At 42.2% G+C, this 24,064-nt stretch overlaps 1 protein-coding gene across 1 annotated transcript in view; it reads right to left on the bottom strand.

The window, feature by feature from the left end:
- Positions 1 to 14,041: 14,041 nt before the first annotated feature.
- The window catches only part of smc3 (structural maintenance of chromosomes 3), a 93,124-nt gene continuing 83,101 nt past the window's right edge, over positions 14,042 to 24,064 (bottom strand). Inside the window, exons 25-29 of the mRNA XM_056279704.1 lie at positions 22,453 to 22,665; positions 21,574 to 21,765; positions 18,001 to 18,178; positions 16,052 to 16,158; positions 14,042 to 15,228 (exon numbers count right to left, since the gene is read on the bottom strand). Of these exons, the coding sequence (XP_056135679.1) occupies positions 15,157 to 15,228; positions 16,052 to 16,158; positions 18,001 to 18,178; positions 21,574 to 21,765; positions 22,453 to 22,665 (762 nt within the window). The 3' untranslated portion in view covers positions 14,042 to 15,156. The remainder of the gene's footprint in view (positions 15,229 to 16,051; positions 16,159 to 18,000; positions 18,179 to 21,573; positions 21,766 to 22,452; positions 22,666 to 24,064) is intronic.

Raw genomic sequence — 24,064 nt, 5'->3', positions numbered from 1 at the left:
CTTTTTCCAGAACGTCAAGCTGTTACTGACTGTATTTAGTTTTAAGCTGGATGGCTGTTATTGTCACGTGACCTCTTCATTCAGAAACAATTAAAAAGACCCAACGGTCGTTGTTTTTAATCTACGGCCCCTCTTACTCCCCTCTACTCCCCAACCACCCCTCCTACCCTCCAACCATCCAAACCAAACACCCCTCCTACTCGTCAACTACCCTCTAATCATCCGCCTCTACCCCCCAACCACTCCTACCCTCCAACCACCCTTTTTACCTTCCAACCACCCCCTCCTACCCCCTCTATCCCCAACCACCCCTAAACTACCCGTCTACCCTCTAACCATCCCCTTCAACCACCCCTTTACCCCCCAACCACCCCCTCCTACCCCCACCCACCCCCTCTACCCCTTCCCCCTCCTACCCTCCAACCTCACCTCCTATCCCCTCTACCCCCCCTCCTACTCCCACCCACCCCTCTACCCCCCCCTCCTACCCCCAACCACTCTGATCTCTTTTCTTTGTTTCAGGACACTCAGAAAGAGGAAGCAGAGGGTGAGCTGCAGCAGGCCACCTTGGCGATTTTTGTGACGAGGAAGGAGGACGACGATCAACTTCATTGCCCAGATGACATCGGAGTTGTCGTTGAGGGAGTTGAGGTTCTGAGCAACTTGGCCTCCGCTGCATTGGCATTTGCCATGCTCCTTGGTTTTATCTATGCGCTGAACCTCAGCTACCCGCACAAACTAAAGCAAACCTTCGAGTTCGTCCAAAAAGTGTTCATGGGACTTGAAAGCCAAAAGATGTCTCCAAAGGTCCAAAGCCTGAACACCGAGCTGTACAGGTCACCATAGACTGAAGCTATTTTTCTCCTTTTCTTCCCTTTTTTAAAACCCCCTTCATACTTGCACACATCCGCGCGCACACACACACACACACACACACACACACACACACACACATACATGCAGGTTGTTCTTTTGTCCCATTTTTTTCCACATGCGTAGGATACACAGATTCTGTAGGTGAAGTCTTGGAAAATCCGGGGTTGCCCACAGATGGTGGGCTTGGTTAGGGTTGGATTAGGGTTGGGGTTAGGAACAGTCAAAATCAATGTTGCTCCTGCCTACTGCCTCGACATAAATCCATCTGACATTTAGAATACTCACTAAACTACCCCCACCCCTGCACCACTTTGTATTAATTATATTTAGTTATATATTATAATTAACAATTTTTGTTAAAAAATATATAATTGTTAATTAATTTATTTTTGTTTATAAACCTTTTGTATTTTGAACTATATTTAGTTATAATTAATAGTTAACAGCAATTTTTGTTATACAAAATGATATTGTTTGTGAATTTTTATGTGCTGTTTTATGTATGGTTATATTTTTTATTGTTAATAAATGTTTGAACAAATTGATATTACTGTACTTGACTTTTTACGTAATATTAACTTGAATAAAATGAAACAATTCTATTAAGTAATTCCAAAGGGAAAAATTGAATTATTCTGAAGTGAAATTTTAATTTAAAGTAGGCGATATAAAGGGATAATTCCAAAGTAAAAACATAACTCGTGATTAAGTAAAATATTTTAATTTCATCAGCGAAAACAATGCAAAACTTTAAGTTGGCATTAATTAAAAAATTAGTTCGAAAATAATCAAATTAAATGTTTTGGATTTAACTTATATTTGATTAAATACAAGGTGTTTATTTAAATTCAGAGAACTCAATTAAATTGCTTGCAACAAAATGAAGCAATTTTATTAGGTAAATCCAATTAAACGTTTTTTACAGTGTATGAAATTGATTCTTCTTTGAATTATGGGTTTGAACTTGAGTTTGAAACAACCGAACAACCACAAACTGGCACCTAATGGAGATCTGATATTATACTTTTATTTGTTCAGTTACATAGTGACCCACAGGATTGGACCTGTGGGTAAAGGGTCAGATTTTAACTTGAGGCTATCCTACCATGTGTTCACACCAAGAGCTAACGCACAGTTTGCTTACTTGCTTGCTCAAGCTGTCCAAAGTTGAGTTTGTTCTAACGATCCCACCCTCTCTTACTTTTGGCAGACTTTTTGCAGATCTCTACATGGCGGGCCCGAATGAGGTAAATGCTAAGTATTATACATCCATCCACATAATCAGTTGAATTGCTTTTAGCACTATATCTAACTTTTCAAGTGGTTTTGACTGCAAACTTGAAATTAACTGTCAATATTGCAAATAGGCAGCCATAAGTCATGGCTGCCAGGACGTCCCCCCCCCCCCCAATATTTTCTTATGGTTTCCCCTCACTTGGAATATGACAGTGATACTGACAGTTTCTTTTAGAGATCAGTAACATCATGAGTGCCAAGTTGTAGGCAACTGGACTTCTTCTTGGAGTTTGAAGACATCTCACCTTTTATCCAAAAGGCTTCTTCGGTTCTGAACCTGGTGATGGGAGACCCAGGAAGTATCTCCATCTCTAGGAAGGTCTCCATCACCAGGTTCAGAACTGAAGAAGACTTTTGGATAAAAGGTGAAACGTCTTCAAACTCCAAAAAGAAGTCCATTTGCCTACAACTTGGCACTCATAACCACCATGACCTGGATGAATGTGAATCTTCATAGACATCAGTAACAAATAATTTCTATACTTAACACATATGACTTGTGAGATTGATTTAATTCCATAAAATTGACATGACATTTTTTAGGTTATTTGTTTGACATTGTTTACTTCTAATAAGTGCATTTTCTCTATAATACCTCAGGACAATTTGCGCAATATGCGCAAGATGGCCATGGATGTCATGGCCATGATAAAGACCTCCTTAGGAAGTACTAACGGTAAGTTTGTAGAATAAATTCACACTCCAGTACAAAATCTAAAGGAACACACTTATTTTGAAACACATGAGATGCAGTACAACACAATTCTCCTTAGTACTGGGTGTTTATATGTCAACCACCCATATAGGCAACGATGTAAAGCCACTGAATTAAGTGTGTTGAATGTATTGTAACTGAAGATCAGGGACAGTCCAGAGATACAGGGCAAGGCTCAGGTCGGAGCCTTATACAACATCCTTGGAGGAAGGTAAGAAATACATTTTCTTTGTCAAGAATTCAACATTAAATTGGTAAGCAATTTAGGGAGAGAAAATAAGTTTTCCCCCTTTCTGTAACTTAGGTTGACGCTGATTTCCTGGTGAGGTCCCTGTCGCCCATTTTTAGTGAGAAGGGAACAGTAAAACGCCAGAGAGAGTCAAGAATCGTAAACCATCTCCAGGATTTCATTCGGGATTTGGAGGATAAAGGTGAATAATATGTACTTTTTCACGTTACTTATGCACGTTTTGTCAGATATCCTGTCCTGTTAATACTGTGCTTGAACTGAACACCTGATTTATTGGTTTGTTGATGGGCAACAGTGCTGTCATTTACTGGCTTACATGTGATAGAATTTCCCTGTATGCACCTTGGCTTAAAATAACACTTTTCTAGGAGCAGATGGAAAAATGGAAGACGAAAACCTGACTGAAGAGCGCCTGCCCGAAGACCCTGGAAGCGAGAACTTGCACATTGATGTTGGCAAATTCTGCCAGTGGCTAACAGGACAGAGCCATGTACCCCGAAGTCATGCAGACCGGGAAGATTTTAAAATAGTCATTGAGTTTGACCATGACTGTCAGGTGCGCTACGGTACGCACAGGATCTGCTATCCTGTGGTTAATGCTTGTTCCCGTTCAGTAACCTTACCAGTTGTACACCTAGGTACATCCATTGAATTGAGAGATGTCATCTCTAAAGCCATTGTCTATGGCTATGAATTTGGCCGCTGTTGAACAGGTCTGATATGGAAAAGATTCTTGGCAAATAGCTTTGTTTTATTATGAGTACAGTGAGCACATACCCCTCAGTTCTTTACGCTTTTCTTGTAGTAGAATTCTATAAAACAATTTACATTGACAATTTGAAGTTATGGCCTAGAAACAATGTCTTGGCCAATAGGCTTTTTTTTATTGGCCATCAGTTTAGTGGGCACACAGGTCTGTTCTTAATGTTAGTAGGCCAAACGTGCTATTTTTTTCTTTTGTCAACATTTCTACTGCATGTCTTGAAGTAAAGATTCTGCCAAGAAACTGTTTACCTTGATAATTTTAACTGGTCGTCTAGAAGAAATGTATCTTGGCCCGTAGATTGTTGCTATGAGTTTAGTGGGCACAGCCATGTTAATGGTAGAAGGCCAAATGTGTTTACTATTTTTATCCCGGTCAACTTGTCTTGAAATAAAATTCTGTATATAAAACGACTACAATTGTAATTCTATTTATCTATTAGAGCTATGTAGTGTCACAGACAGCATCCCAAAATTGGCTTAAGTAAAACCAAGGTGTTATTTAAATTAGGGACCCTTTTGCAATTATCAAAGTGTTTAAATTTGAATAGCAAATTTTAAATGGGAAATGTTGATACACCCTAAAATAGGCTACGGTTATTACTTGCCTCTAGATTGTTTAAAAGTAATTTTGGTAGTTCCATATACCATTCACACTTGCACTGCATTAAATACAGTAGAGCCAAGGAACAAGGTAGACTGTGACATTCAACTACCACCCTGTTGTATGTCCCCTGTAATATCAGAACAAGTCATACATTTTGACATCAGTAATGTTCCAAATCTGCTGCTGTATGTCTGTAGATGTTTTAACATTGGACCTACAAATAATGCTTTATTGTTAATCTTGTTTTGCCAGATTTTAATAGGCCTACTTCAGAAAAACTTCAGAATAAGTAACTGCTGCAAAGCATAGCTAGGTACCTCTACATACACTGTTGTATTTACAAACATATTGGAGTGAACCCCAACTTTATTAATTGTACAAAGCAGGACCAAGAATCTATTGAAATTGAAACAATTCAGAAAACTAGTGGACTGCTACCTAAAAGGCACAGTTAAATTAGATAAATTATCTACAAGAGAACTTGGGGGGTGTGGTGGGAGTTAAGAGGGGCTCAAATATTCACGGCATAGGAGGTAAAATTCCCAGCGGCCGTGTCCGGGTCGCTCTGCTCAAGGAGGGCCTGAACACCTTCCCTTTGTTCCTCGCTCACCGGACACTCAATGTGAGGAACCACAATCACTCCTTCTGTTTCACCATTGTGGTCTATGGCAATATCCCAGTCAATGTCTGGCTCCTCAATGTCCTAGAAAGAAGAGAAAAAGCAGAATTTTACATGGCATTTGTGGCTGGTAGTCTATCCTCCCAGAATATGCATCTGACATAATAGTACTTGTTTGGATAGAACAATACCACCCCCAAGGTTACAGGATTCCAAAACCTGACCCAATTATCAGACACTATACAAGATTTTAACACTTAACAATATTTAGAAAACATGCCTCAATGTTTTCTGGTTGGTCAATATCTGTGGTCATCAAACCCAGCCACCACAACTGCTCAGGAGTTCTATTATTTTCAGTTCGGACAGGATGATTGTTCCAACCTTCCACAAAACTTTCAAGGTCCATCTTCAGTTTGGGGAGAAAGACCAGGTGGACACAGAAAAGGTCTTCTGTTCAGTTCATGACAGGTAAAGGCAGGGGTTAAACCATGAAATGAGTAATGCATACATATCCACTGTCTCGGTAATATGAAGGTTAGGTTTTAGCCAGTACTGGCAGTCAAATATTTCAAATTAATTGTGCCTCTGAAGACTGCTTGCATCAAGGCTAACACAAAATAGCACAATAGTCACATATAAATGTTTTCAGACCCAAATAACCTTTTTTGACAATGTTATTCACGCCATTAGCAATACTCTTCAGACAAGCTCCGTAAAAGTGATATTGGTTTGAACCTGTGGAAGAAACATCCAGCAGCTGATCCTTTTCCAGACTCCGAAGCATATTGTAGTATTTGGAGGTGACACAGGTCCTCACGTCCCGCCACAGACGTTCGATTCTAATGACAACGACAAATACAATCTCTTTAACCCTGCCAAATGTACAACAGCCAGAAGAATTTTAATAAGTAAGGCACAATGGCCGCTGAGGTGTACTGTTATACAGAATTAATGAACGAGGCAGACATGACAAACCTTTGGTTGTGAACGCTTTTTCCTGACAGGAAGCTTCCCCTGTCGGTACCCCGCATAGTGAACATAAACCTGGTAATGTCAACATTCTCAATGCCTTGATCACCTCTGGCCCTATGATGCACAGGAGATAAAGTAGTGCAAAATGGCAAAGTTTGTGACAAGTTTTGTCAGATTTGTGTAAACATGTCAAGTGTGGCTTAGATACATCTCAACATCCAAACCACTGAACACCAGTGTTTGTGTATTAAGTTAATATACAGCATACATGGCAACAGTCTGTGTCAGCTTTTTAAAGGCGCCGACCCATCCCTAGAAAGAGGGTGACACTATTGTGGCAACTTGTGCCCTGGTAACATTGATAGTGCCATACAACCGACTCAAATACAAGAGACCCATTACAACCTCTACTTAACATTTACCTCCCCACACAGCTTTGAGCACATAACATTCAGTCCTACAGGAAAGTATTAAGGTGAAGAACTGAACTGAAATGATCAAAATGAAATGGATCTTTCTGGTCCCATGCCAAATATGTTCACATTTTTAAAAAAAAGGTTTAACTTGAGGGAATGCCATATCTTTCCATAGCCTGCTTGAAGGCAGCAAATGCCGTTGAAGCCAGGTTGTTGGTGGCAGCACTGAGACACATTATCTGTTTTATAAAATTACAAGGCAAATTCTTGTAAGTTATGGTAAGTTTCAGGCAGTCATGCACAATACATTACCAAAAATATCTTTTTAGCTTCAAGAGACAAACCATGTTACACAAAACGATAATTTACCTTCCTGGAGTACCCATCCACTGCTCCAAACAGCACAATGTTGTACCTTGGGAGCAAAGTTTTGACTGTAATTACTACACCAGCACAATAAATAGCCTATACATGTATACCATTCTATTATTAGTACCAACCTGATTAATTTATGGTTTGTGTCCACATGCCACAGAGAAAGGGGGCCCCTGACAGAGTTGGTCCTTCGTAAAATGCAGCCTAGGCCTGACAGTCTTGAGAGGATGCCCAGGGAGTCTACACGGTGCAATGATGCAGCCACTCTCCTCCACTGAACATGGATACCCACAGACCGCAACCTCCCCTTGACCATGCGGTAGCCTGTAGTTGGCATCTCATTCTTTATGGTCCACACATTATCCAGCTCCTCATCATCAATTTCATGGTAACGTCTAGCAGAAAGACCAAATTCATTCATCCTTCTAAACACTGTCCTCCTTGACACACCGAGCATCTTTGCGATGCAGGGAACAGGGAGGTCTAGCTCCAGGACTTCCTCCAAGCATTCCCTATCAATATCAAACCTGGGATGCCCCACCTCCCCAGGTACTGTATCGGGCTGGACACTACCAGTGTGTTGCCTCTCAAGGTGGTCCCTCACATGCCTAAAAAAGTTCTCTAAGGCCTGTACTGTCTGTCGGTACATCGACATGCCTTGACAGCGCATTGCACAAATACAACTCCTGCCTACACATAAACTCAAAATAATCCAAATCAATAGTGAGTCCCAGTTCAAACTTGGACAGGAGCCGGGTCAGGATCTGTCTCCTAATGGTGTTCTGAGAAGAGAGAATGAAAGTGAAAAAATAAATACATAAAGTCAAGCTAAAACTACATTACAGGGCATGCTAATATTTCAGCAATGAATCATTTCAATGTGTGTTGTGACACACAAGGTGTGTGTGTGTGTGTGTGGACATACAGTAATTCCAGTGTGTGTGAACATACATTCCATTGGCAGTTAATTTCACTCTCCAATATTACAACTAGACAATGGATATTTAATACATAGGTAGGAAGCCTAACCTAAGTGGTACAGCTGACCGACTTACCTCCATACTAGATGCTGTTGCTAGTACAGAAGCTCGGTGAAATCTATGAGTTTGAGGGCACAAACATGAGGGGTGGGGAGAAATGCGTAAGAACATGCATCAACTTTTGACCAATGCCACAACCAGCAAGTTTCTAAAATAATCTTTAATAATATCTATTTAATGTTGTTCAGTTAATAACGTAATATTAATTGTTGCCAGCCAGACATGGAGCTAACTAATGTTAACCTATGTCAGGTTAAAAAACATTTTTGACAAATGAAGGGAAGTGAAGCAAGATAGTAGTGAGAAGTGATTTCTCTTGAAAATGTCAACTTTAAAGACAATAGAACAATATTTAGAGTAATTTGTCAAAAATGTTTGTTAACCTGAGATATACACTACCGTTCAAAAGTTTGGGATCACCCAAACAATTTTGTGTTTTCCATGAAAAGTCACACTTATTCACCACCATATGTTGTGAAATGAATAGAAAATAGAGTCAAGACATTGACAAGGTTAGAAATAATGATTTGTATTTGAAATAAGATTTTTTTTACATCAAACTTTGCTTTCGTCAAAGAATCCTCCATTTGCAGCAATTACAGCATTGCAGACCTTTGGCATTCTAGCTGTTAATTTGTTGAGGTAATCTGGAGAAATTGCACCCCACGCTTCCAGAAGCAGCTCCCACAAGTTGGATTGGTTGGATGGGCACTTCTTTGAGCAGATTGAGTTTCTGGAGCATCACATTTGTGGGGTCAATTAAACGCTCAAAATGGCCAGAAAAAGAGAACTTTCATCTGAAACTCGACAGTCTATTCTTGTTCTTAGAAATGAAGGCTATTCCATGCGAGAAATTGCTAAGAAATTGAAGGTTTCCTACACCGGTGTGTACTACTCCCTTCAGAGGACAGCACAAACAGGCTCTAACCAGAGTAGAAAAAGAAGTGGGAGGCCGCGTTGCACAACTGAGCAAGAAGATAAGTACATTAGAGTCTCTAGTTTGAGAAACAGACGCCTCACAGGTCCCCAACTGGCATCTTCATTAAATAGTACCTGTTAGAGCCTGTTTGTGCTGTCCTCTGAAGGGAGTAGTACACACCGGTGTAGGAAATCTTCAATTTCTTAGCAATTTCTCGCATGGAATAGCCTTCATTTCTAAGAACAAGAATAGACTGTCGAGTTTCAGATGAAAGTTCTCTTTTTCTGGCCATTTTGAGCGTTTAATTGACCCCACAAATGTGATGCTCCAGAAACTCAATCTGCTCAAAGAAGTGCCCATCCAACCAATCCAACTTGTGGGAGCTGCTTCTGGAAGCGTGGGGTGCAATTTCTCCAGATTACCTCAACAAATTAACAGCTAGAATGCCAAAGGTCTGCAATGCTGTAATTGCTGCAAATGGAGGATTCTTTGACGAAAGCAAAGTTTGATGTAAAAAAAATCTTATTTCAAATACAAATCATTATTTCTAACCTTGTCAATGTCTTGACTCTATTTTCTATTCATTTCACAACATATGGTGGTGAATAAGTGTGACTTTTCATGGAAAACACAAAATTGTTTGGGTGATCCCAAACTTTTGAACGGTAGTGTACACTTTAAGTTATCGTTAGCTATTCGCTAGCGCTAGCTACGGTTAACGTTGGGGACTAACTAATAACGTTATAGACTATACAAAGACTAATGTTGACGTTTAGCTACAATAACATATTTCTCAGAAACATACTTGGATGAAATTTTACACAAGCCACTGTTTACGTTCATCACAAATGCCCGAATTCAGTCAAGGGTTTCTTACCTGAAGGAACCTCTGCCCAGACGCCGTTGTCTTCTTCGTTTCAGCTGACTTCCATGAGAAAAGGGCTGTCAATCAAATCTCGCTCTTCAGAAACGACCAATCACAGCAGAGCCAGTGCCGACCCCTGATTCCCTCCTCCATTGTGCCAAAAGTTTCGAGCGAGAGAGCAGAAATCCACTTCGCGCGAGCAGAAATCAGCTTCGAGAGAGCGGAGTGATTTTCGAGTGGTTGTTTGGCGCGCTGGTCACAGATTCCTCCTCGCTCGCAGTTAATATCTACGTGTGTGAAATAATATAATACGCCCGAATCCATGGTTCATCGTGTGAGTGCTTTTTGGCACTATTGTGTCGCCATACCACATTTTCATCATTGACATCGCGGTCACCAGTTTTAACCTCTGGTATCCCTACTGGTACCAGCACACTGTAGTCAACTCCTGTGTGTGACTCTGATGTCTGAGTTCCCTTCTCTCTATCTGCTTTGTTTGAGAACTTCACTAGTCTGTGTTTTTGGACCTTTTCCGTTTCAGGGTAATAGACCAGGTAGGCTGGACCATTTTTGTCGTAGCCGATGAAAATTCCCTGTTCACATCGGGACTCAAATTTTCCCTTTTCCTGTTTATATGGAAAACACACAGATCCAAACTTTTGTAACTTTGATACATTTGGTACTTTTCCTGTGAACATTTCATATGGCGTTTTCTTAGTTCTCCTATTGTAACACCTGTTTCTTATGTATGCTGCCGTCTGCATTGCATAATTCCATAAGTAATTTGGCAAACCACTTTCAATAAGTAGGCATCTGCTCATATCACCTAGGGTTCTCCACCCTCGCTCCGCTGTGCCGTTCTGGTGAGGGGAGTACGGCGCGGATGTTTCGTGCCTGATGTTATTTTTGGTCATTAACCCTCTGAATTCCTTACTGGTAAATTCAGTACCATTGTCTGACCGAATACGTTTAATTTCACCATAAGGTGCTATATCAGCCAGAAACCGTTCTGTAGCTTGTACAGTGTCTTATTTTGACTTCAGAAAGTACACCATCATTGTACCAGAATAATCATCAGTAAAAGATTCGGCATATTTAAATCCTTCAATGCTTGGTGTTTGCATTGGGCCTGTTAGGTCAGTAAGAACCAATTCTAATGGCTTTTTAGCTCTAGTGTCAGGTTCCCGATTTCTTGTCTGCACAAATTTTCCTTTTATGCACACTTCACACACCTGTTTTGGCCCTGCAGTACCACCCTTTATCTCCATACCTTTTACCACACTTTGCAATTTTTGCACATCGTCATGATTACAATGACCCAATATCTCATGCCATGTTTGTACATCATAACATGCTTTACCATGGTCTGCATTTTCATCAAAGGTATATAAGTAGTACAGGTTACCATTTTCATATATGTTGAAAGTGTTACCGTTTTTGGTGACCATGTAGCTGTCCCCCTTCCTGAATGTGATCGTCGCTCCTCCATTTGTAGCCCTGGCGACAGAAAAGATGTCAGAGGGGTAGGACGGCATGTACAGAGCGTCTCGCAGCTGCGCTCTGTGTTGTTTCCCCTTGCTGCCTCGTAGTGTGTGTGTGTGTACATACACACAGGGTGTTGTGATGCGTCTAGTGCAGCAGTGTGTAGTTGGAGGGAAGGTGCATGTGTTCTTCCAACCCGCTTGTGTCCTTCCTGCCCTTAGCTTGCTGCCGCTGGCTAGCCTTTGTGGCGAATAGGGAAGCATCCTAGCGTGTAAGCCTTCTCTTGCCAGTACATAACCTCTCCTTCACCAAGACTCCTGCCAGGCCTCCCCGTGGCCACACATGGTAACTGGGGTCTTGCGGCCCCAGGCTAACTTGGCAGGGGATCTCGGAGCAGCAGTGGGCCCCAGAGATATGGTGTGCAGGCCCACCCTGGTGGACACGCCCTGGCACCTATCAACCACTGCCCCGCTGCCTTGTGGGTGAGTCTGGAAGACATAAGGCTAAGGGAGCTTACCCCAACAGAAAAGCAAGCTGTGGCGGCACGCTTCGAGGCGGTTTCCGAAAAACTGGATTTCCGGCAGCCCCCTGCAATTGTGTGGAGGTGCCGGTCATCTAGGGATCCCCCTTGCCATCGGAACCATGTCCTCTACAATCAAGTCATGTGGCGTTGGGAGAAGCGCACCCCCCATGCCACTTTAAAACCATCTCTGCGCAGGTATCTTCTGCTATCTGAGTCCTCAAAGGACCCACAAATAGAAGAAGATGGTCATCATCGGGCACGATGGACAACCAGCAAGCAAGCGCTGCCTTGTAGTAGATCACCGCCGTTCCTCTGCGTTGGGCCATCCCGCTGCATTTTGTTCCATCAGCTAACTCGACCGAATGGCTGCCCGGCTTGAATGAGCTGTCGAAGCTGATGAACTTCTTTATGTCGTTAATAATGTGCGACCACCATGATGCCTTTCATCTTCACCTTGTTCGGGGGCTTCCGTTGTGGGATGTCGTTTCTCTCCTCTTTTCGATGCTTTGCTTTAAAGACGTGGTCCTGGTCGTCGACCTCCTCATCCTCGTCCAACACTTTTCTGGCATCGTCTTGTCCTTTTCCTCTGCACGTGGACTCGGCGTGGTTGTCGCTCTTGCAGTTATTGCGCCACACTTTTGCTTTGCAACCCTTCGCTTTGTGTCCTTTTCTTCCGCACCTGTAACGTGTGACGCTCGCTTTTTCTTCCCTTTTGTTATTCCCTGGACTGTTGGTAGAAGGCCGCGGCCTTGTCGTGTTGCCATCTTCATTCTGCGTGACATGAACTACAAGCGGCTTGAAAGAGTCAGGGAGCCCTTCTAGGATCCTGGCTATGCACAGTCGCTCCCTCATGGCTTCTCCCGCGTCCCTTAAAGCGGAAATAGCGTCATCTGCCCTTATAAGGTAATCGGTGACCGTTTCGTTGTAACCCATGCGGAGTCTCGACAGCGTAGCATACAAGCTAATTATCCGCGGCTTGCTTCTACCCGAATAATGTTCTTTTAATATTTTTAAGGCTTTTCTGCCATCATCTGGCGCGTCATGGCGGATCAGGGAAAGGCTTTTATCGTCTACGCGTCTCACTGATTCAGCATAGCAGTCCTCATTCCTTTTTAAGTCTTCGGCTAACTTAACTGCGTCTCCCTCTGCGCCAGGCCCATCAAGATAGCGTCTTTTAATTTTAACCAATGCAAACGACTAAGGAATCTTATTTCCCAAATGTCATACTTATCTTCCTTTCCGTCGAAGATGCGTTGCGATGACAAGCTTTGAGATGCTCTGTTAGCCATCTCGCTAGCGTGTCGTCTCCACCGTTATTCACCGTCGGTAGCCCGCTTGCTGCGTGCGCTTATTAGCCGAACTTCTTCCCGCTAAGCTAGGTGCCGTACTGTGTGGCTATTAGCCGAACTTCTTCCCGCTAAGCTAGGTGCCGTACTGTGTGGCTATTAGCCGAACTTCTTCCCGCTAAGCTAGGTGCCGTACTGTGTAGCTATTAGCTGAACCTTTCCCGCTAATATAGCCACCGTGCTATTCTGCTAACCCGTTTACTTTTTCGGAAATAACGTTCGCCTTTTAGCGTCGTCCATTCATTTAAGCTGCGCGGTAAACTTCTTCCGAATTTTGTCTGCTTACTTGAAATCCCTGGGCCCGTAACCTGTTGAGGTGTTTTTCTCCAGCGGATTATACTTTGCGTACTTACAAATAAACAGACTTGTTTTCAGCAACGATGGTGAATTTATATTCTTTCTTCACAATGCTTTCACTTTTATACAGAGCCCACCTTAGACGTGACCACCGCGCCTTTTTTTTGGATCTCATGCACGCAACTGTACAAGTGCACACGCCAGGCTGCGTGATTACGTCACCGCTGAACCTACGGTGGCTCATAAGGTACAAACAGTACAATATACAAAACACCCAAATAGGGGCTTTATTAAGAAAAACAAAAAACTCTTCGCTTTGCCTATAAAACTCCCTGGCTTTTACCTGTGCAGGTAGGAGTTAGCCCGTTATTAGTGCTTTTGAAATACTACCCGGCAACCCAAATGACTTTTACCTGAGTTCTGCTGAATCCTTCAGGTGCGTCTTCATTTTCCTGCAAATTGCTAAATATCCATGTTTTAAAAGCATTTACAGAAATGTTCACAGGCGAGAACAACCGACATATGCTTGGAATGACGCCACAGGCCTTTTTTTTTAAAACCAACATCTTACTGCTCTTGTTGGTTTAAGCGTGCTGGCAAGTAATCGCACAGCGCCATCTAGCGGTGCTTATATAAAATAGGATTCTGACACGCAAAGCAATCACACAGAGGTCTCAATTTATTTTGCTTTTATTTACTTACTCATTTCCTTACAAGGAGCCAAAAACAGTTTAAAAAAAGTTAAAACTACGAGAGGTCAGAATAAAACGGTTTTTATTTTAAACAGGTTAAAGATAATCACAATAAACAAACCACAGCTATACAACTGTCACTGAAGTAAGGAGTTTTAAGCTTTCAAAATAAAATTTGACTGTTAATCATGTACATTTCTCAACTGTTTCAGGGCGTTATACCCCCCACCCCCCACCCCTACCTCTCTGGAATGAAACTCTCATACACTGAAAGGAAATGACCTGACACAGCAAAAACAAACCAACGAACCAAACATTTGTACATTTTAACCACATATCAGACATTAATTAGTTGAAGATAATAGGATGTAAAAAAAAGGGTGTAACTTTCAAAAAGAAAGTGATGCCTCACTTTGATGTTTTTTTTTAACAGCCATTTTAAAGATGGCGTCTTTAAAAATGACACCACTCTACAGGTAGGAAACCAACTCCACCTCAGCAGCTGTCACAACTGTTGAGTCAAATTCATATACAAACACTGGAAATGTCAATAGAAAGACAGCGTCAGCACATTAACAGCAGATGATAGAGCAAACATGACAATGTGCGTTCTGAAAAGGCGCCAAAAAATTTCAATTTCTTTAATGACTCAGGAATTCTGAGGTGTTTTTCTTCTAAAATGACAAGACTCAGTCCATACTTTTTGTACTTTTATTTCTTTTTTATAAAATTAAAAAGAAAAAATACAAAAGAAGAACCAGACATTTTCTGTTGGGATGAGGGCATGGTTTCAATGTGGAAGTTCTTGTTAATGATTTTCATATCCAGTTTTATGGCTCCACAGGGAAATATGGAACTAAACATTTAGAAGACAAAAAAATTTCCACTAACTTGTAGAATTCAAACAGGATCATTTTTAAAGAACAAAATAACTGTCAAACTAATTATTGCCAAGTGGCCTGTGTCCATGTAAGAAGGGAACTGAACTGAAACAGTCTTCCTTGGCTCAGTGTGGACAGCTCAGAATTAAGCAGTGCACCTTATTAACATAGGTGGAAACTGTGAGGGAGGAAGAGGGTGAGGATGACGAGCTTAGCACTCTTAGCCATGGGTGGTGTCATCTTCAACAAAGTCTTTCGCCTGTTCTGCTGAGATCACGTCGATGTGACTCACCTGAAATGCACAAAAAACAAAAACAAAAATGTAACATGAATTCAGTATGAGCCCCTCGTTCACAAGGCACTCATGCTTGTTAAGAAAATCCAGACCTGAGACAGACGCTGAAAAGAATCGATGTATACTCTGCTATCCAGAAACTGCTTTCTTTAGCACAATGTAAGCACAAAATATTGCCTTAACTTACTTCCAGTAATCAGAAAATTGATAACGTAGTCGATCCATACATGATTGACTATTTACATCACACACGTGCCTTACTTAACCCTCTTGTTCCCCTTTGCCTGCAACAATGACTGTTGTGTCAGAAACTCAACCTTTAAACTTGACAGAAATAATGATCTGACATTTATCGTGATAATTATCGATATCGACCGATACAAATTTTTTTTTTATCGTGATAACATTTTTGGCCATATCACCAAGCCCCAGTTGGAGTGTGTGTCTGTGAGTTGGTATATGGGTGCCTGTGTATGTGTGCTGATGTACTGTGAGCACTTCGCCTAGCTTTGTCTTTGCTGTACTTGTACACCACTTAGCACTTCGTGTCATTTTCTGCATTTCTAATATAGTACAATCAGTGTTGGTTGTTTTTAAATCTACTTTATAAACTGATTCAACCCCACTAGATATATCAAATGTGGAATTTTCCGCTAATTATTTTTTTCCACCTAAAATTTACATATGGTATTTCAAAGCAGAGTGTAAACGATACAACTGAGCACGAGTCTAGCTGCAAGAGAAACACTTGCACTACAAGAGTTGCACTGGGTGGAAAGACTGAGAAAAAAAAAAAAGAAAGAAAGAAAATACCCCTCACCTTGTTTCTGAATTTAACACCATAGAACTTGTCAGCTGATTCGAGCAGCTCAGGCCTGAAGGTCGTGGTGATGAACTGGGCATGGCCTGCCAGTTCCACAATCATATCTGAAATAAAAACCAAACAGATCGACAACCATTACCTCTAAGAAGGTAAACATAACAAAGCATTTTAAAATCCAAAATCTCAAATGCACCAATGCAAAAAATTAGACTTTGTTTCAGTAGTGTCCTTTGTCTTGCAAATATAGCTGGAAATGCAGACAGTTGCAGCACCAGCCTGTGATGGGTGTCAGCAATCTCCTGCAAACCTCATACATAATGTTTTGGCTTTGCCCATCCCTACATAATTATTGGACAGAGAATTTTAATACCCTACCAGAGATAATTCGGGAAAAAGTAGAACCCAATCCTTTCAGAGCATTGTTTGGGGTCATCCCCTCATTGCCTTCCCTCCCTACATCCAAAAAAATGTCGTAGCTTTGGTCACCCTACTGGATAGATGATTAATATTGACCAACTGCAAATCCACTGTAACGTCCTCTCATACCCACTGGACAAAAAAAACTGGAAAAAAAAAACAACTAAAAAATTAAATTAAACTTTCATTCAAAAACTTTCATTAAGTGGCTCCTCCTCCTCCCGCTCCTCCGGGAGAATATCCGGTCCGTTCTTCCAATTCGTTAAGAGGAAAAATCCATCCATCCATTATCCAAACCGATTATCCTGCTCTGAGGGTAACTGGAGCCTATCCCAGCAAAAAAAAAAAAAAAAAAAAAAACCCACCTACACCCCCCCCCCACCTCCAGGGACAATTTAGTATGGCCGATTCACCTGACCCATGTGTCTTTGGACTGTGGGAGGAAACCGGCGCACCCGGAGGAAACCCACAGACATGGGGAGAACATGCAAACTCCACACAGAGAACGACCCGGGATGAGCGACCAAGGTTGGACTATCCCGGGGCTCGAACCCGGGACCTTCTTGCCGTGAGGCGACCGCGCTAACCACTGCACCACTGTGCTGCGGAAGAGGGAAAATGTGGCACTCATTTGTGATTAAAGCAACTTTGGAGGGGTATCAATACTGAGTTTGTTGTGGCGTGGGTGATATGCTGCTGTACTGACTATTAGCGTCTATTACTGTTATGGTTTACTATTAGCTGACTGATTTTTTTTTTGTGTGTTTGGTTACGGTTGTGTGAGTTTAGTTTTCTCAGTCTTTGTAAGCTGTTTTGGTGTTTGGCATTACGTTAATTGTCACTTTATAATAATGTCTTTTTAAAGGGAATATATACCTTTTTACTTTTTATAAATGCTCTGATGACACAATTGTATGTTCTTGCAAAACCCAATAAACAAAGTGGGGGGAAAAAAGGGAGGGGGGGGGGAGTAAAGGAATAAAAGACGAGAACTCAACTGAATGTTGTAACGATTGTCTTGATGTACAAAAGAGGGCCCCCGCTCAGAGACTGCAGGGGGACCAGTTTGTTAGGAATATAAACAAGCTGTAATTTTGTTTTGGCTGTGCATACTCCGCCAATACCCTGAAGAAGAAATTCACTTTTCTGCCTGCCTGCCTGCCTCCACATGAAAGTCAAATCAGGTCACAATAATCTCCAGCATTCCATGAGGGGAACTCTGAAGATTACTGTGATTATTGCTTGGGAAAGTGGGTTGTGGTTTTAGAAGCCATTAAATAGTCACATATGTACAAGTAGACAATAGCCTACTTAAGGTGGTCAGTCAATCAGATGGTCACAGACAGAGAAAAAACACACCGAGAGACATAACTATGGATTAAATAGAACATCTAAATATCTGCAGAACATCTGTGAAAGAGCAGACAGGGATTCATGGGACAATGTGTGTGGATTTGTACGAGAACTGCTATGGATTTGACAGCAGATACATGTAGACTTGTGTATTCAGCACAGTCCGGGTACTTCACCTGAGACAGCCTTCCTGTGCTGGGCATCCAGGGCCTGGTCAATCTCATCAAACAGGTAGAAGGGGGCAGGGTCGCATTTCTGGATGGCAAAGATGAGAGCCAGGGCCACCAGGGACTTCTGACCACCTGATAACTGCTGCATCTCCCTCATCTCCCCCTGCTTCCCAGTGAAGGACACCTGCACGCCATGAGGAGGACAGGAGAGAGAGACGAGAAACAGGCAGAGCCAAAGGAAACATGAGATAAAGACAAGAGAGCAGGAGATGCAGACGGAGGAAGACGATGGAAAAACAAGCGAGAGAAACAGTAAGTGGGAGACAGGTTGAGGGAAAGAAACATTTACAAGATTTTTTTTTAAAAAAAGTAACATTTATTGACAATAAAGGAGGCAGCATTTTGTTTTGTTTTGTAATAATTTCTGCTTTGGAAATACACAGGGCAACATGAGGTTCTGAAATGGCTGAAAGCCTCGGTAGTGACCCTGAGAGACAAGAGCATCATGTGGTCGTCATTCCATGACACATTTCAGTTAGCTGTAATTCACTGTGGGAAAACCCCCCCGAAGTAAAACACCCAAGTGTATGTTACTGTTACTGCCAGTCACAAATACTGATATTTACATGGCCCTCCACTCCTTGCGTCCCATCGGACATATTACCGCACATGATTGGATAAAACAACCACAGCCAGGGCTCTGAACGGATTTGGGCAAAGAAAACTGGAAACGAAATCATCTTTACTTCGTCTGGAACAGAATCGTTAATCTGAACTATCTAGTCTCTCTCATCTCTCATCATCAGCCGCTTCTCTGGGGTCGGGTCGTGGTGGCAGCAAGCTAAGTAGGGCACTCCAGACGTCCCTCTCCCCGGCAATGCCCTCCAGCTCCTCCTGGGGGATCCCAAGACATTCCCAGGCCAGAATGGACATGTAGTCCCTCTGAATGATCTATTACTGGTTCATGTTTTTGTTAAAAGAAATCAAATTTGTCTTCATCCGCAATAAATGTTTTACAGTAAGTATTATTTCTGTTTTATCTCTTAACTCCCACGTCTTTGGATCTACATCACGTTGAAATGCTTTCATTCAATAATGTACACACTATCAGTGCACACTCTCACTGCCGTCTCGTTCTCTGTCAAGCATCTGCTGCAGCACTTCTGAACTGGGCCTCGCTGTGGACTGTCTACACCAGTAGAGAGGGCGATTCAAATCTGGCCCTCAAGTCCAAATACAGCCCTGGTTTTCTTTTCTCCCCTGCAGTTAATTGACAATGTGAGCTATTGATTGGCCAGAGTGTCTTCACACCCGACTCCTCAGTCTCTGATTAAGGGAGGATGGAAAATCAGCAATACTTGGCCCTCGAGGACCATGATTTGAATAGCCCTGCATTAGAGTCTTTGCTGAGGAACTTGATTAGGGGACACAGGTGTGTAACTGCTTGGTTGGAACAAAAACCTTCACCCACACCGGCCCCTTCTGGATAAGACTGCCCACCCCTTAGAGGCTTGTCTAGCAAGAGGCTTGTTCTCAAAAACCATGTGATTAGATGAAGATAGCCGATCGATTTGGTTGTCCCATGAGATGAGGGCACTCAGTAGGCTAACCCGTGACCATAACCACAACCTAACCTTCACCCCAAACTTAATCACTACCTCACCTTAACTGTACACACACACACGCACACGCACACGCACACACACATTCACAGCTAGGGACAACTTAGTATGGCCGATTCACCTGACCTACATGTCTTTGGACTGTGGGAGGAAACCGGAGCCCCTGGAGGAAACCCACGTAGACACGGGGAGAACATGCAAACTCCACACACAGGACGACCTGGGATGACCCACCAAGGTTGCACTACCCTGGGGCTCGAACCCAGGACCTTCTTGCTGAGGCAACCGCACTAACCACTGCGCCACCACATAAAATTTTTTTTTTAAAATCATTTCTTATATCCTTAATGATGATTTGGGCTTTCATTTCGCAGAACGTGGTTTTGAACAAGCCGAATGTCCTTCTCTGAGTATGTTTGATTTAGTCACCTTGAAATCATCTGTTAGGCAGAAATGATTAAAAAAACCAAAACAAAAAAAACCTGTTTTTTTAATCATTTCTGCTTAACAGATGATTTCAAGGTAACTAAATCAAACATACTCAGAGAAGGACACGTTTATATATTCAGCTTGTTAAAACCCACTTTCTGCAAAAGGAAAGCCCAAAACATCATGGAGGACACCAGCCACCCCGCTCACGTTCTGTTCTCGCTCCTTCCATCTAAAAATAATGCAACTGGAGCATCAAATCACACACCACCCATCTCAGTAATAGTTTCTAGCATTATTGTGTACATAGTGTATATATTGTGTATATAATGTATGAATTCACTGTGTATATAGTATTTTTACTTTGGATGGGATATCCTTATGTCCTTTTGTCCCTTGTGTTACAGCAGAGCCAGAGCACAAGAATTTCGCTGTATTCTAAATATGTATGACAAAGTTGAACTTGAACCACCACAGTAATTATCTTAATTAAATGTTTGTGCCATTTTTTTTATAGAAAATAGAAAACAAGGGAATGAATGGAGTATTTCCGTTTTGGAAAATGTCTGCTTCTACTCACTGTGCTGTCTAGCAGGAGGCGTCTACAGATACTTACGTAGGCTTTTTCACCTGCAACTTCCATAGTAAATACTTTGCCACCTAGTTTACGTAATCCACACATGTAAGATGGTGAACCTAGTGCACTGCAATTTCGAAAAATTTCTAAGCAATATTTTGCATTTTTAGCTTTATTTTCCTCTTTCCCTGATCCCCCCCCCCCCATTTTGACTGGTATTTTATTTTGTTCTTACTGTTTTAGGAACATTATGTAGAAGGCAGAATGCAAGAACAGAAACAATATGCTTGGAAAGAACTGACTGGCAAAAAAAAATGTTCAAGTCCTGGTGACGTGGAATGGCTGTGTCCGTTTTGGGGATGAGCAAAAAATGCAGACTTTTATTCATTCGTTATCCAAGCCGTTTATCCCAATTGGGGTTGTGGTGATGCTGGAGCCTATTCCAGCAGTCAATGGGTGGCAGGCAGGGAGACACCCTGTACAGGCCACCAGTCCATCACAGGGCCGGCACACACACACCTCAGGACAGTTTAGTATGGCCAATTCACCTGACCTACATGTCAGATCGTGCGTCTAAAATGTTTTTTTTGTTTTTTTGTTAATCTAAAATGACCATATGCCAAACATCTTTAACCCATGAAACTGTGATTTCTATTGCAACCTATGTTAAGGGAAGCTGTGGAAAGAGAAAGAAGCTTGGGAAAAACTGCCAAGATTTCTGAGCATGAGCAGGGCAGTAAACTTCGGAGTGTTTCAGATTGTCTGTTCAGTTCGGAGAGTCACAGAGGAGGGCTGTGGATGGAGGGAGCAGTCACTTAGGGTTGAATATTCAGTGAAGCAAAGTTCCGCTAAAAGAGAGGAAACAGGTTCGACCCACACAAGCTCTTATCCTCAATATACCCCCTTGACCCCCACTCCCATCCCAAACAAACACACAATGCCCAAACATACCCTGATGCCGACACCGGTGAACTGGTCCACTGAAGGGACACTACTCTGGGAGCCAGAGCCCCGCTCGCTTTCTGCTCCTCCCTCGCTCTCATCCTGGGACTGGCCGCCCTCTGTGTCCCCTTTCTTCATCACCAATGTGGCCTTACCTCCTGGCACAAGCTTCTGAAACACCTCACTGAAGTTCTTCGACACCTAGTGAAGGAGAGGAGGCGGGAGGTGGCTTTTCAGGATTGAGTTGCCAAACAATTGCAATAAATTGTTACTGGACCTCTCAAGTGTTCACTCCATTTCAGAGGTGGACAGAAATTTGACACAACACTGAGAGAATCAAAAACTGACAAGTGTGGCATTGCTTTACTTCAGCCAGAGCCACACCAAAGGCACTGGCTATGAAATGCTAACTTTGAGCTTTCCTGAGGGGGTTGATCCTAGAATAGACTCACATTGGCATAGCTCAACACAGTTCATAGCTGCACCAACCAATTAATGGTTAACAAATGAGGAGTATATTAAGGTTGTTTCATGCCTGGACCACACTATTGCAGTGTATTAAGGTCAATGCATGCTTGGTTGAATTAATTCGTGTATTAAGGTTGATTCATGATTGGTTAGATTAGGGCACAGCGTATTAAGGTTGATTCGACCTTCAACCTCCAAATAAGTCCCGCCTAACTGAAACCAGTGAGAACAGAGAAATTACACTATGCAGAAATCTCTCACTTGGAATGGCTGAAAGTGCTCTTCCTTTTGCAGACAGTAGTATGTTAATGCAGGATGCTAGAACTTGCAGTAAGAAGCTGATTTAGGAAATAGGTTGTCTGGGCCTTTTAAGTTGATTCACAACTGGTTCACACTAGTGAAGAGTTGAGTTTTCTTTACCTGTTTGAAGGTGAGCTGGATAGCTTCGTATTTGCGTAGCTCCAAGACATTCATCAGCTCCATGATGGACTTGTAGCCTCGGTCCAGCTCATCTTGACGCTTGATCAGCTTCTCCTTCTGCTCAGAAAAGTTGACAAACTGATCCAGGGCCTTCTTGTTGACATGGCTGTATTTCTTTAGCTCCGTGTTGCACTGCTCCAGCTTACGGAATAACTGCAAGAGAGGAATAAGAAGGGACCAACATTCAGGGTTGAGAAATCATCCCTAAAAGATACATGATTCATGAAAAGCTACATGGGTGTATGTAGTCAGGGCTTTTGTTTTAGATTCTTCATCAAACCACAGACGTAAATTAGATTTTGTGCACCAATTAAAATTAAACTATGTCACATCCCCAAAAAAGTGACCCAATTCTGTTAGTGGAAAACATTAGCTAAACATGCAATGTATATTTTAACTTTCCTGAGGTATATGACTAGTAAATATTAGCAGAAATTACACACGAAATTACACATAGTGGCTTCAGAAAGTATTCAGACCCCTTCATTTTGTAGATTTAATTTAAATGGATAAAATTAAAATTTTTGCCCATCAATCTACACTCAATAACTATAATGACAAAGTAAAAACATGTTTTTAGATAATTCTGATAATTTATTAAAAATCAAAAAACTGAAATCTCTCATTTATATAAGTATTCAGACTCTTAATTCAGTACTTTGTGGAAACCCCTTTGGCAGCAATTACAACTTTGAATTTTCTTGGGTAAGTCTCTACAAGCTTTGCACACCTGGATTTGGGCGGTTTATCCCAATTTCCTAGCAGATCCTCTTAAGTGCCATCAGATTGGATGGGAAAAATTTGTGAACTGCCAACTTTAGGTCTCTCCACAGACGTTCTATGGAGTTAAAGTCTGGGCTTTGGCTGGGCCACTCAAGAACAGTCAGACACTTGTCCTGTAGCCACTCCAGTCTTGTCTTGGCTGTATGCTTCGGGACATTGTCATGCTGAAAGGTGAACCATCCTCCTAGTCTGAGGTCGCGTGCACTCTGGAGCAGCTTTTCTTCAAGAACTTCTCTGTATTTGGCTGCATATATCCTCCCCTCCATTCTGACCAGTCTCTCTGTACATGCTGCTGAGAAGCACCATCATAGCATGATGCTGTCACCACCATGCTTCACCGTAGGGATGGCATTAGCCAGGTTTTGAGCAGTGCCTGGTGTTTGCCAGACATAGTGCTTGGAGTTCTGCCCAAAGAGTTAAATTTCTTCCTCATTAGACCAGAGAATCCTTTTCTTCATGCACTGAGAAACCTTTAAATGGCGTTTGGCAAACACCAAGCAGGCTGTCATATGCTGATCACTCAACAGTGGTTTCCGCCTTGCCGCTCTACCATAAAGGCTGATGGAGTGCTGCTGAGATAGTCATCCTTCCGGCAGGTTCACGCATCTCTGCAGAGGACTTCCGAAGCTCTGTTAGAGTGGCTGTTGGGTTCTTGACCCAAGGCCCTTCTTGTCCTGTTACTCAGTTTAGCCATACGGCCAACTCTAGGAAGAGTCCTGGTGGTTTCCAACTTCTTGTCTGTGAATGTTCTCATTCCAACTTCCATTCC

Source organism: Lampris incognitus, chromosome 5 (genome assembly GCF_029633865.1).
Source record: "Lampris incognitus isolate fLamInc1 chromosome 5, fLamInc1.hap2, whole genome shotgun sequence".
In the NCBI taxonomy this organism is placed as follows: Eukaryota; Metazoa; Chordata; class Actinopteri; order Lampriformes; family Lampridae; genus Lampris; species Lampris incognitus.
The sequence above is the reverse complement of the archived record's forward strand: the minus strand, read 5'-3'. Positions and strand labels throughout refer to the sequence as shown.